Source organism: Phyllostomus discolor, chromosome 13 (assembly GCF_004126475.2).
Source record: "Phyllostomus discolor isolate MPI-MPIP mPhyDis1 chromosome 13, mPhyDis1.pri.v3, whole genome shotgun sequence".
Lineage (NCBI taxonomy): Eukaryota > Metazoa > Chordata > Mammalia > Chiroptera > Phyllostomidae > Phyllostomus > Phyllostomus discolor.
The window spans coordinates 72358003-72370282 of record NC_040915.2 but is presented as its reverse complement, the minus strand read 5'-3'; the positions used below and the strand labels follow the sequence as shown (position 1 = coordinate 72370282).

Sequence of the window (12280 nt, the reverse complement as noted above, 5' to 3'; positions counted from 1 at the left end):
GCGGAAACAACAGGGCTTCCCAATAAGCACCTGGCCTCCCTTTGGGGAGCTGCTCCAGCCATGTAAGCCAGTGATTCAGGCAGTGGAAGCCCAGCCTGGCTCCAGTTGGGCTTCCCAAACCCACCAGGCACACACAAAGCCACTCTCTGTTCAACAAGCAAGGGAGAGCTTGTATAAAAAAGGCAGGGAGCCACAGGAGCTTGGGCACTGCGAGAGTGCTCCAGGGCCAGGTGCCCCTGAATGCCATGGTTTACTCCCCCCACCTCTGTAGAGGGCTTGCGGGGCTCTATCCAAGTACTCTGGCCTACCTGCAAGGTCACTGCAGTGCATACTGGCACCCGTCACTGGAGCAAAGGGAGCTCTTGAGCAAAGGGAGCAACTAGAATCAACAAGACAACACTACGTGCTCCCGGCCTCTCCACCTGGACACCTTAAGCACCCGGTTGGCCCCAACCAGCCTGGCAGAACCTCCAACCTCCTGGCACACACAGCCTACACAGGGGCTGCTTTTCCAAGGCTTGGAGAGATAGCTGTTTTGTCTAATTCATATAAACAAACAGAAAGTCAAACAAAATGATAAGACAGAAGAATATCTCTCAAATGAAGGAACAAGAAAAATTTCCAGAAAGAAACCCTAAGAAAATTGGGGATAAGTAATTTGCCTGATAAAGAATTATAAGAAACTTGAGCATGGACTAGAAGAATTTAGGGAGGACTTCAAGAAAGAGTTAGAAAGTATAATAAAGCACTGAGCAGAGCTGAATGAGAGAAGATATTCACCAATGACACATCCAATACGGGGTTAACATCCAACACACAGGGTGAGGCAGACATAGGTTTAAAGTTGTTTGAGTGGAAAATAATACAATAATTAATAAATAATAATGTAAGAGTAAATTGTTTTTGCATACTCACAACTGTAAACCTACTTTTGCCCCACCTGTGTATAAAGAACTCACACAACTTAACACCAAAAAAAGAGAAACTATTCAATTTAAAAATGAGCAAAGGACGTGGACAGATATTTCTCCAAAGAGGACATACAGACAGCCCATAGACATATGACAAGATGCTCAACATCACTAATTGTCAGAGAGATGCAAATTAAAACCACAGTGAGATATCACCTCTCACCTGTCAGAATAGCTATCATACATATATCAAGAAACAACAAGTGCTGGTGAGGATGTGGAGAAAAGGGAACCCTTGTGCACTGTTGGGATTATAAATCATTGCACCCACAATGGAGGGTCTTCAAAAAATTAAAAATTACAGGTGCCATTCAAACCAGCAATTCCACTTCTGGGTATTTATAAAAAATAACCTCCAAACCCACTGACTCAAAGATATATGTACCCTATGTTCATTGCAGCATTACTAGTAATAGCCAAGACATGGAAGCAGCCTGGATGACCATCAACAGATGAATGGGTAAAGAAATTATATCATATATAATGGAATATTATTCAACAATAAAAACAACTAAATCTTGCCACTTGTGACGATATGGATGGACCTAGAGAGTATTACATTAAGTGAAATAAGTCAGACTGATTAGATCAAATACCATATGATGTCATTTATGACATATGTGGAATATAAAAAACAAATGAATAAACAAAACAAAACAGAAAAGACCTATACCTATAGAAGATATACATAGATATGTATTTTTGCCAAAGGGAATGGTGGTGGGGGAATGGGAATAAAAATAAATAAAATTAAAATAAATAGTGACAACATTAAGTGCTAGCAAAAAGAAGGAGAAGAATGCGAATAAGAAGAGAAGATCTTGTTGGTGTGGCTCAGTGGATTGAGCGCCAACCTGCGAACCAAAGGGTCGTAGGTTAGGTTCGATTCCCAGTCAGGGCATGTGCCTGGGTTTTAGGCCAGATCCCCAGTCGGCAGCGCTCAAGAGGCAACCACACATTGATGCTTCTCTCCCTCTCTTACTCTCTCCCTTTATCTAAAAATAAATAAATAAAATCTTTTTTAAAAAAGTAAAAGAAACTGGAGTTCAGTGAGGGCAAGTGACATTGCCAAGGTCACCATGAAGCGGGCACAGTCCATCTCCTGGTCAGGCTCTCCAGGCTTCACATGGCCCCTCCAGGGGATTTAAAGCAGCAGCTTTTCCTGGATAGCAATTGACGGTGGTGACTCATCAACAGGCCTTTCTCCAGCTTCCTCCTAAACCACACCCAGCCTAGGGGCTTTTCTGCCCCACCTTCTCTGATCTACCAAGTTGTCTGGAATCCTCAGCCTTAAAAAAAAATATTTATTTGCAACTAAAGTCCCTAGGGCCTGAAGGGCCAGTGTCTGTCTCTCCACAGTGACAGAACATAGAGGGTGGTCAGTAAGAGCTTGGTGTTGTTGGGAAGCGGTGAGAAAAGATGGAGCAGCCTGGAGAGCAGTGAAGGCTTGGGCCTCCAGGTCTGGCAGGAAGTGCCAAAAAGTGTATTTATATGTACTCATATATACAGTCAATAAAATTTAAGACTCAATGGATTGGCTCACCAGATAGATTACCAGAAGATAAATGTAAAGGTGTTGCACAGGATGAAGACTAGAGCTATAAAAAGATGAACTATCACAAAGAAACCTGAAGAAAAAAGTGAGAAAAATCCATTAAAACAGAACAGGGAAAAAGGAGAAGCACTACTCAGACATGTGACTAAGGCGAGGCAGTACTCTTCAGACTTAGGAAGCACAGCACGTCCTGAGCAGGGTAAACACACATGAATCTAGACCTAAATGGCAGGTATCTTTAAACTGATAGATGTCAGCTACCAAGCCAAACCTACAGCAATTATCGTCTGTGGGTTGCAGCTTCAGAAGAATTGCCTATAATATCAAAGACATGTCAAGGACACTCTCCCTGCTTCTCTTCAATATTATATTGGAGATCCTAGGCCATGGACTAAAAAAAAAAAAAAAAGTAGCAATTGGAAGGAAACAAACTAAATTATCATTATTCATACCCACTATGATTCCCTGTATAAAAAACTAAGGGAATATAGAGTCAGCAAACTATTAGAACTAGCAAGAACATTCCACAAGTTTGTTGATATAAATAAAAATATAAAAATCACCCATATTCCAGTCAGAAAAATTTAGAAAAGCATTGCCATATTTAAAGCATTAAAATCTGTTCAATTATTTTTTAATGCATTCCTCTTTTTTTAAAAAAAATATTTATTTTTTAGAGAAAGGGGAAGGGAATAAGAAAGAGAGGGAGAGAAACTTCAATGTGTGGTTGCCCCTTGCGTGCCCCCAAATGGGGACCCAGCCTGCAACACAGGCATGTGCCCTGACTGGGAATCGAACTGTCAACTCTTTGGTTCTCAGACCTGTGCTCAATCCACTAAGCCACACCAGCCAGGTGTTTGATTATAATAGCAGCAAATACTCTCCAGAACCTGGGGATAAATTTGATAAAAATGTGCAAGACTTTTAAGGACAAAATTTTACTGAAGGACTTAAAAGCCTTAAATGGAGAATAAAACATTACTGTTATGAACAGCAGTTCTCTCCAAAATTAATCTGAAAATTTAATTAAATTCCAATCAAAATATTTATTGAATGGTTCAAGGAACTAGAAAGCTAAAAATAAAAGTCACATGGGAGGCCAAAGGGCCAAAATTAGTCCAAACCAAGGGGCAGCCAGGTAGTAAACATTTTAGGCTACACAGAGTCTCTTGCATATTATCTTTGATTTTGCTTCTTTGCTTGCAACCTTTTAAACAAGTAACAACCATTCTTAGCCCATGGGCCATAGTTTGCTGATTTCAAAGAAAGAACAGTAAGTTTGGAGGAAGTGGCTGGTAGGGTTTTTTCCTATCGGATGTGAAGATTCCTTATAACACCATCAGAGTAAGGAGTCTGTGATACAGACACAGGCATATGACACAGGCAAACAGAATAAGACAGAGAGCCCTCAAATACGTTAATACAGATATAAACACTAGTGTGTGGCAGACATGGCAGTGCAGTCACTGAAGGAAGGATGAACTGTTCGATCAGTGGTATGGGGGACAAGTCCCTACCCATGTGGAAAAGAAATTACATCCTCTCTCACACCACCCAGAATACATTGTGAGTGGACTTAAAACAAAGTAAAATGCACAACTTAAAAGTTCTATTAAGGGAATATAAGAGAATATCTTTATCCCCTCGGAATCAAGAGGACTTCTTCAAACACAAAGCAAAAGAGGAAAAATGGTCATTGTGATTATACTATACACAAGGGTGGGCAAAAGTAGGTAAATAATACCATAATTAATAAGTAATAATGCAAGAATTGTGTTTTGCATACTCACAACTATGAGCCTACTTATGCCAACCCCTGTGTGTCAAAATTAATTTTTCATTATAAGATCCCTAAGCAAAGTTTAGAGATAAATAGACTGGAAGAAGATATTTTCAAGATATGAAATCAAGGAGAAAAAGGCTATCTAAGAAGAAAAAATAGTAAAGCAAATGAAAAAATTATAGAAGTAGAAACCAAAATAGCCTGTAAACTTATAAAAGGATGTTCAACTTCACCAGTAATCAAGGAAGTGAACATTAAGGCAACTATAAAATATAATTTCACCTATTAGGTAGGCCAACATTTAATGTAGCAATACTACATCCTGAGAACAATGTGGATAAATGAGCAGACTGCTGGTGGAAGTAAAACACAAATAAACACACAAACAAAAAACTCCTATTATTCTAGTCCCCTGAAAGGGCCATTTTAGTTTCCTGTTGGGAAACCCAGCTGGCAGGAAATGCAGAGCTGTCTCACAGACATCCTTGCTCCTGTGCCCTTGCTTCTTCCCTTTCCTTGCGCCCCCACCTCTGGGTACAAAGGTACTGATTCTCTTCCCCATTTGTCCTCCCGCAGGTCTGACTACCTTGCCATCCCATCAGAGAACAAAGAGAACTCTGTGGTGCCAGTAGAGGAATAGAAGGGGTGTGACTCGAGGTGATGTACAGGAGAGGGGAGGGGAAGATGGATAAGGATGGCAGGTTGTGCAAGTGACAAGTCACCCATTATCAAGTGACTTTAAATTTAGTCCCTTAGATTAATTTCTACCCTACCCAAGTTCCCACCCTCAGGACCATTCTTTAAGTTGATGCCAAATTGCAAGCTCTGTGTGATGTCAAGCCTTCAGAAGGTGAATTGCTTTGGCCTGAGTGTTGGGACAACTTGAACTCCTTACCTGTAGTGACAAAGGCATAGTAATCCCCCCCCTGCCCTTTGTAAGGATCGTGGATTTGGTCAGAGTCTTTGGCTCAGCTGGGCTGGACTGGAAGTTCTCAGTGAGTTGTTTTATCATTGACAGGTGACTGGAGCCCTGAGGGACCGGACACCCCAGGTGTGGTGATGTCCACAGCCTCAGGAGGCGCAGCAGAGGCCACATTGCTTCCCTTCGTGCATTCACCCTTTAGTTTACACATCACACCTCCACTTACCACTGACCCCCTAACTGCATCCGACCTCGACACACCTGAGGACTTTGCCAGAATGGAGGAACCAACATTTCTACACAGACTCAACCTCTCCTCATCCTAGCTTTTGAGCAAGCAGCATCCATGCCCCCGGACTTCTCCTCTGTGCTCCAAGTGACTTTGCACAAGTGCTGGAGGTGACATGCTCCTCTGTCCATTGCTGTCTGGAACTGGCTCATTCTCTGCTATTGCAAGTGAATGGATCTTTTTAGTGGAAGAAAGCAGGAGTGATTAGGTTAAACCAAAAGAGTGTCACGAGGTAGAATGTTTTGACATCAGTTTTTCCAAGGCCTTGAAAACCTTACTAGAGTGTCAGAGCAAAACATGCTTTTCTAGGTTCTCTACTGATAAAAAGTTCGTTCAGCATGGACTAAAATGTTCTCTGGAGCTTGGTACTCCAGGGCTAGAACTCATTAGGTCTCTAAGGCCTGGGTAAGTCTCTGTCCTTCAGGAAGCCAAGGACAAGAGACTCAGAGGGATTCAGTAATTTAAGTGGCTTTTGAAAGTCACACAACACATTCACAATCCTATTGGTATGTATCCTCCCCTACCCAAAGTGAACACAGCACTTGAGATGGCTGGGAAGCATTATTTTCCTGAGGGCACTGGAGCTGAAATTCCTAAGGTTTTCCTTGCAGAATCTTGTGGGTATTATTATTCAAGGCACGGGAGTCAGCTGAAGCTCAGAGATCAACTGGACTTCAGAGGATAAACTAGAGCAGATACAAGCCTTAGATGCTGCCCAGGTTAAACTTCCCAAGATGGGTAATTTTGGTTTTGAAGACTTTGAAATTAAGATTGGCTATGGCCATGCCTCTTCCACAAGTATACATTGAGTGGATTGCCTGGCTGAGGTTAACTCTGATTCTGGTAGCTAGAAGTTGGCTGAAAAGGCAGAGAGAAAGACATGAAGTAGACTTGAAGAACTTCCTCAGTGAAAGGATTTGTGAGGCTGGAACATCCTGCAGAAGAAAGCATCTTGGAATGATATTTATGAAACTGGGATGATAAACAAATGAATGAAGTAATAGGGGAGGGATGGGCTAGGTAGCTTCGAAATAGTTTACCTGTGAACCCATAATGTCCAGGGTTTGTTTGTTTGTTTTTACTAGATTTTGGGAGGGCAGATGAACACTAGATATTAGTCAAAATCTCAAGTTTCATTTTGATTGACTGATTTGGTTAAGCAATGACATCCTTTAGCACTTAGTGATGAGATGGAGAAGGGTGCTTTAGGAAATATAAGATGAAAGGGACTGGGATTTGATGAAGGAGAGGCCCCTTAGATCTGGAGGAAATTATGGGGGAACATCATACTCCACTGGCTTTGGGCTTGATCTGACAAACTCATTTTTTTCATCTCTTCCATCCCTGGGGAAGTACTGAAATATGTCCTTGTTCACATCTTGAAGAAAATACTCTCAATAAATTCAAGGCCCCTCGCCTTGGTAATTTCCCAAAGAATCTCTCAGGGGACAGCAGATAGAGGTTTCTGATTCTACAGTTGGGAAGATAGGCCTGACTAACTAAAGTCTTCCTGGCCCCAGGGCAGCTTGACCACAGAGCTGGTGGCAGAAGCAAGCTCCTTACTTACAACACCATTTTCCTCTTGGTTCCAGTGGACCATGCATCTACCTTGTACTCAAGAAATAGGCACGACTGCTTTCTTTTCTTAAAAAAAAAATAACAACAAACTCAAATGTTTCCTGGGTGCTTTTAATAAAGCTGAATGATACCTATTATTTAAAAAATTTCATCCTTTATAAGTAATCTTCCCTATTTTCATTTTTTAATTTCTCGACTCTTTTCATCCTTAATACTTTCATTAGAACTATGTGGTTTACAAAGCATTTTCATTTCAAGTATCTTATTTCTTCCCCACAACTAGCCCTGTGAGGTAGATATTACTGATACTCATGTTAAAAATGAAGAAACAGAGGCAAAGGAGCTTTATCATACCCTAAAGTCATGCAGTTTGCAACTGGAGAGCTGGAATCCAGGCCTTCTCACTCCCAGCCCACTTCTTTTTCCTCTTAGATCATAGTTGCTTCCTTTCCTCTCATTTTTTAACTTGCATCTTATCTTTGCCTCTCTTGCTGTCCTGAGATATTCATCATCTCCTCTCACCCCAAATCCCACTCAACTCCTTCTCTACTACTTTGCTTCTTGGCAGATACTAGAAATGTGCTTTTAGAGTCCGTCTCATTTTGATTTTACCTTTCTAGTTGGTATGCATGTCACTGTTTCTCCTTAATTGCAATTAAGCTTCCTGGGAGACTTGATCTTGACTATAAATCTGCAAGGTACTGTGATCACCAGCCTACTTCAAATCCTCCCCCACTCCATTTCTCCCCACATTCCCACAGGGGACCCAGACTCAATATGCATTGTTCTGGAAGCTTTATCTGCATGCTGTTCTTATTAAAGGGCTTAGAAATGTTCTCAAGGGCTATTATCACTTTAGGAGCCCAATCTGTTGTCTTGGTGCTGGATACTTCCCATGACTGATCCTCAACAGCACAGTTCTCTAAAGGCCAAGCTAGGCTGGGTCTCATTGCCTGTTTCCTACTGCTTAACAGCCATGAACTTGATTGCTCAATTCAGTTGACCCCATAAGCACTCTGACCTAGTGACCTCTACTGTTAGCCCAGTCTGGTACATCACGGTCCCACCCTGTGTGGAAACACCTTGATAGCCAGTGCCTGTCCCTACCCCAACCTTCATTTCCAGTCTGTTTAAAAAGCATTGTTCTTTATAGTTTTTCTATCCCCACTTACACACTCAGATTTCTGATTCTCTGAGTTTCTGGTTTCTCCTTAGCCACACTGGAAATGTTAGTAGGAAAGGAAATTTTCAAAGCAGGAATATGCTGGAAACATGTGCAGAGCAGTAAATGGTTCAGAGACAGTAGCCCCACCCCCAAAACTACTGGATCCAATTGGAAAACACACCATCCCAGTTTGTGAGCCCACCTGACAAACACCAGAGGTCAAGGCTATGTGCTGTAAACTGCTTCTTTGCAGGAAGCAGCAGCAAGAGCTAGACACACTTCAGATACATATACCCTGGTTCCCCTTTCTCAAGTTAACACAGAAATGAAATAGAACAAACAAAAGAAGCCTTCCTCTCACTACCTTTTATAAATGAAAGATCTCTAATGCCATATATTCATCTAATCCCTGCAAACATATGTGAATAGTGTCTGCTGTGGTCATCACTCTAGTCGCCCATTCATCCCACGCTGCAGCACCCACTGTGTCTAGCACCCATCTAGACCCTCAGTGTGCCCACAGTTTTGGATCTGAAAAATATCCTCATGCAAGACTTTCCTAATTTCTGAAACTCTACTCCGGTCAGTAACTCATGTTCAGTTTCCCCCTTATTGAGTTTATAGTAGGGCCCAGTAGACAAGCACTTGAAACAAGTCTGAGCTACTTATCAGACTCCAACCCCATCACAGGCCAGCTAAGCCTCAAAGCTGGTAACTTGGGGGAGTCACAAATGCATGTGATGGGAGAGACTACTGAGGAACAAGAGTTAGGTTGGTGAAACTCCATCAAACACAAGTAGCAAACTTAGTTTCTCAGCTGGTGGGACTCATATTCACGCCATCACCTTCACAGCGCTTTTTCTTGATGTTGCACAGCTAATATTTTTCTGAACATTGGAAGGGTTGCTAAGCACCCAAGCTCTCGATAACTTCACGCTGGTTATGTAGTGTTTTCCAGAAAACTCCCTATTTGTGTCAATAAAGCGTCTTGAACACCAGCTGCTCTGGCTTCCCTCTACTAGCATACAGTGTGTGTGTGTGTGTTAAATGTGCTCTGGCCCTTCAGACCTCCCAGCCGCATCAATTCCTCAACTCACAGCCAGTGCATGTATGCCCACAGGATAAACAATAGAATTAGTGACCTAGAATTAACTGTATGATAAACATGTGACCTGGCCTCTTGTGTCCCCTTTTCTTTCCTGCCCCAATACAAAGGAATCCGAGTCACTTGAGTTCCCACCTGCCTGACATCAAATAAGTTTCCTACCCGGTGGCAAAGGGCTGACTGCAAGGGATACCTAATGACAGGAGGGGCTGAACGCCCTTACCCGTGTCTGCAAATGGCCATAAGCAAGGCTGGCTCCCCGTGCTCATCTTCCGGAAGTGCCAAGGCCCCAAGGGGGAAAGTTCAAGGAACTGTCATCGGGATTCAACCACAGCCCACTGTGCTCTCCTACAATGTCAAAAGTGCTGATTAACAATGAAGTAAAAAATGACCTTAGTGTGGTGCCAGCCACTATACTAAGAAACACACACACACATTTTGTATTATCTCAAAAAAACTGAGGTTTGGAGTGATGAATGGGTGACACAGCTGGCAAATAGTGACAATACAGTTAGTACTTGGGTCTGATTCCAAAACTTCTAGCCCATCCCACTTTACCGGGCTGCCTCCCTGCCCTGGGCAGAAAGTCCTCGAAGTTGGGAGGATCTCGAGGCTGGGAGGACAGCTGTGCAGACGGGTGTAAGGGAGCCTCCCCACAAATGCTGCCACAGCTGGGGATACCACACACATGTGGGACAACAAGCAGTAATGAATCAAGCAATAAACACACACACGCCATTTATTATTTCAAGTTCAATACTTTTTCTTTTAATTCATACTGTCCTTCCGTGGCTCTAGCTACTTTACATTAAGATTTGCTGGGAAGCCTTGTATGTTTCTAGGTACTAGCAGTAAGGTTTCAGACCCTGCGCACAGCGCCAGGTGAGTACAGTTACAGAGCCAGATCCAGGTGGCCAGACAACTCAGCTGTGATCAACCTGTGTCCTTCCCCATACAGCAGCCAGTGCAGGAGGTAAGGGCTGCTCCCTCGGCCTCACCCCACTCCCACCACATCAATCATCCAGGGGCCATGCCACCTCTGACTCAGGCCTCCCCACCGTGGAGCCTAGGCTGAGGGGTGTTGGGGCAGCAGCACCATGGGTTTGGGAAGAAGCTCTGGTCCATGCAGAGAGTGGTCTGGCCCCAGAGTGTAGCACAGGGAAATGTTTGGACACACACACTATTGTTGGCAAAAATGGTTGCTTATACTATGTGATCTCAGCACGTGGCACCCCAGCCCAGGGCCAGCTCCCAGACACAGCCAGCTGTCTTGCCCACAGCAGAGGCCACAAGTTGCTTCTGCAGGGTCTCACTGTCTTGAAGAGAAGACAATGCTCTTGATGCCTTCCTATGTCAGGCAGAGCAGGCAGATGGTCCTCAGCTCCTCCAGGCAGGCAGGCAGGCAGGCAGACAGACTTGTGCTTCTCACCAGCAGCCGGCTGCCATCACGCCCCCAGGCTTGCCGAGGACCTCAAGTCACAGCAGAAAACAATGCCCAAGGCCTCTGAGCTATCTCACAGAACAAAACAGGGAGCTGGCCAGGCCCCTCCCTGCTGAGGCTGGGGCAGGAGTGAGGTAACGAGGTTGGGCAGAGAGGGAAGGGCAGCTCTCTACAGCTTGTGCAAATTCCTGCTCCACATCAGGGAAGCAGAGCCATTACAAGATGGCCTTCCAGGAAAACGCTCCTCTTGGACCCAAAACGACTCTGCTGGAAGAAAATGTAGAGGTGGAGGAGAGTGGGACCAGCCTGCTGCAGGTTGGGAATGAGGGTCAAAGATGTCAAGTGGTGGATGGGACGATCATCCCACAGCCTACAGACAAGGGTGCGAGTGGGGAGGAGAGGTTCTCAAGTTTTGTACTGGAACAGGCAGGTAGAACCAGGAGGAGTGCATAGTCCTTCCATCTGGGGGAGGAGTGCTCTTTCTTCCGGGGTGGGACAGGGAAGAAGGGCTGGCTTTTTGCTGCCCTGCAGAGCTAAAAAAGCAGCCCAGTATGGCACAGAAAGAACCTTCTCAGACCACACACAGTCCACAGAGACTCTTCGCCTAGTCCTTTCTCCAAGACTCCACCCGAGCAGTGCTGCGAGTGACTGTAGCAGACGTGGTCCAAGCGTGGTCGGGGACAGGGCGTGGGGGGCATCCCTTCTAACAAAGCATTTCTTGGTCCTCTACCCCCACCTCTTCTCATCCAGGTTCTTAGTGTGAGCGCTCTAAGGCAGCCCAAGGGTTTTCACCTAAACTTCACACTTAATCGGAACCCCAGCAAGGTTAGAGTTGAGCCAAAGGAGAAGTGCTAGAACCAGGAGTGACTTCTCTCCACTGTTTCCTCTAGCAAGAAGAAGGAAGGATGGCAAAAAAAAAGGCTTCACAGCCTAGGAATGGAAGACAGGGTGCCTTTCTTGCCATTATCCTTTTCCTCCCAGCTTAGAGTACCCAAAGGGAGGTCTCTTCCCAGTCTAAGACTAGGCCAGCAAAGGAGGAAACACCATCTTGGGTTATCACTGAGCAATACAGCAAGCCTAATCTCTCTGCCTCCACCCTCCCCTATACCAGCCCCTTCCCCACCCTCCACCCTGTATCTTACTGGTTCTCCCTAACCCTCCTAGCTAAAAAAAAAAAAAAAAAAAAAAAAAAAAAGAAAGAAAGAAAGAAAGAAAGAAAGAAAAAAAAGAAAGTTTAACTACCCTTCATTCATTTCCTGGGAATCCAGACCCTGTCCTTCCACTCACCTAAACACCAGGGAAGCTCTAGCCCTGAAGGGAACCTTGAAGTCTAAGAAAGCCCGGCCTTGCAGTATGTGGTGCAGCCTCCAAGGCAATGCCAAAGCTGGAACCTATATTAGAGAGAGTCTAGACCAGGCCCATCCTGGTGCAGATGCAGGTACTGGAGCTCAGGGAGCAGCAGGGACTTGTC

General features: G+C 44.3%; 1 protein-coding gene across 5 annotated transcripts in view; it reads left to right on the top strand.

Annotated features, from left to right (window-relative positions):
- The window catches only part of SCN3B (sodium voltage-gated channel beta subunit 3), a 29160-nt gene extending 17414 nt beyond the window's left edge, over window positions 1–11746 (top strand). For 3 of the 5 annotated variants that reach the window (XM_036014276.1, XM_036014275.1, XM_028528146.2), the window contains exons 6-7: window positions 4886–4966; window positions 5328–9261. In XM_036014276.1, the coding sequence (XP_035870169.1) occupies window positions 4886–4949 (64 nt within the window). In that variant the 3' untranslated portion in view covers window positions 4950–4966; window positions 5328–9261. Of the gene's footprint in view, window positions 1–4885; window positions 4967–5327; window positions 9262–9478 lie in introns of those variants that run through there. The other 2 variants (XR_004900479.1, XM_028528147.2) reach the window with 2 other exon arrangements.
- Window positions 11747–12280: the final 534 nt, after the last annotated feature.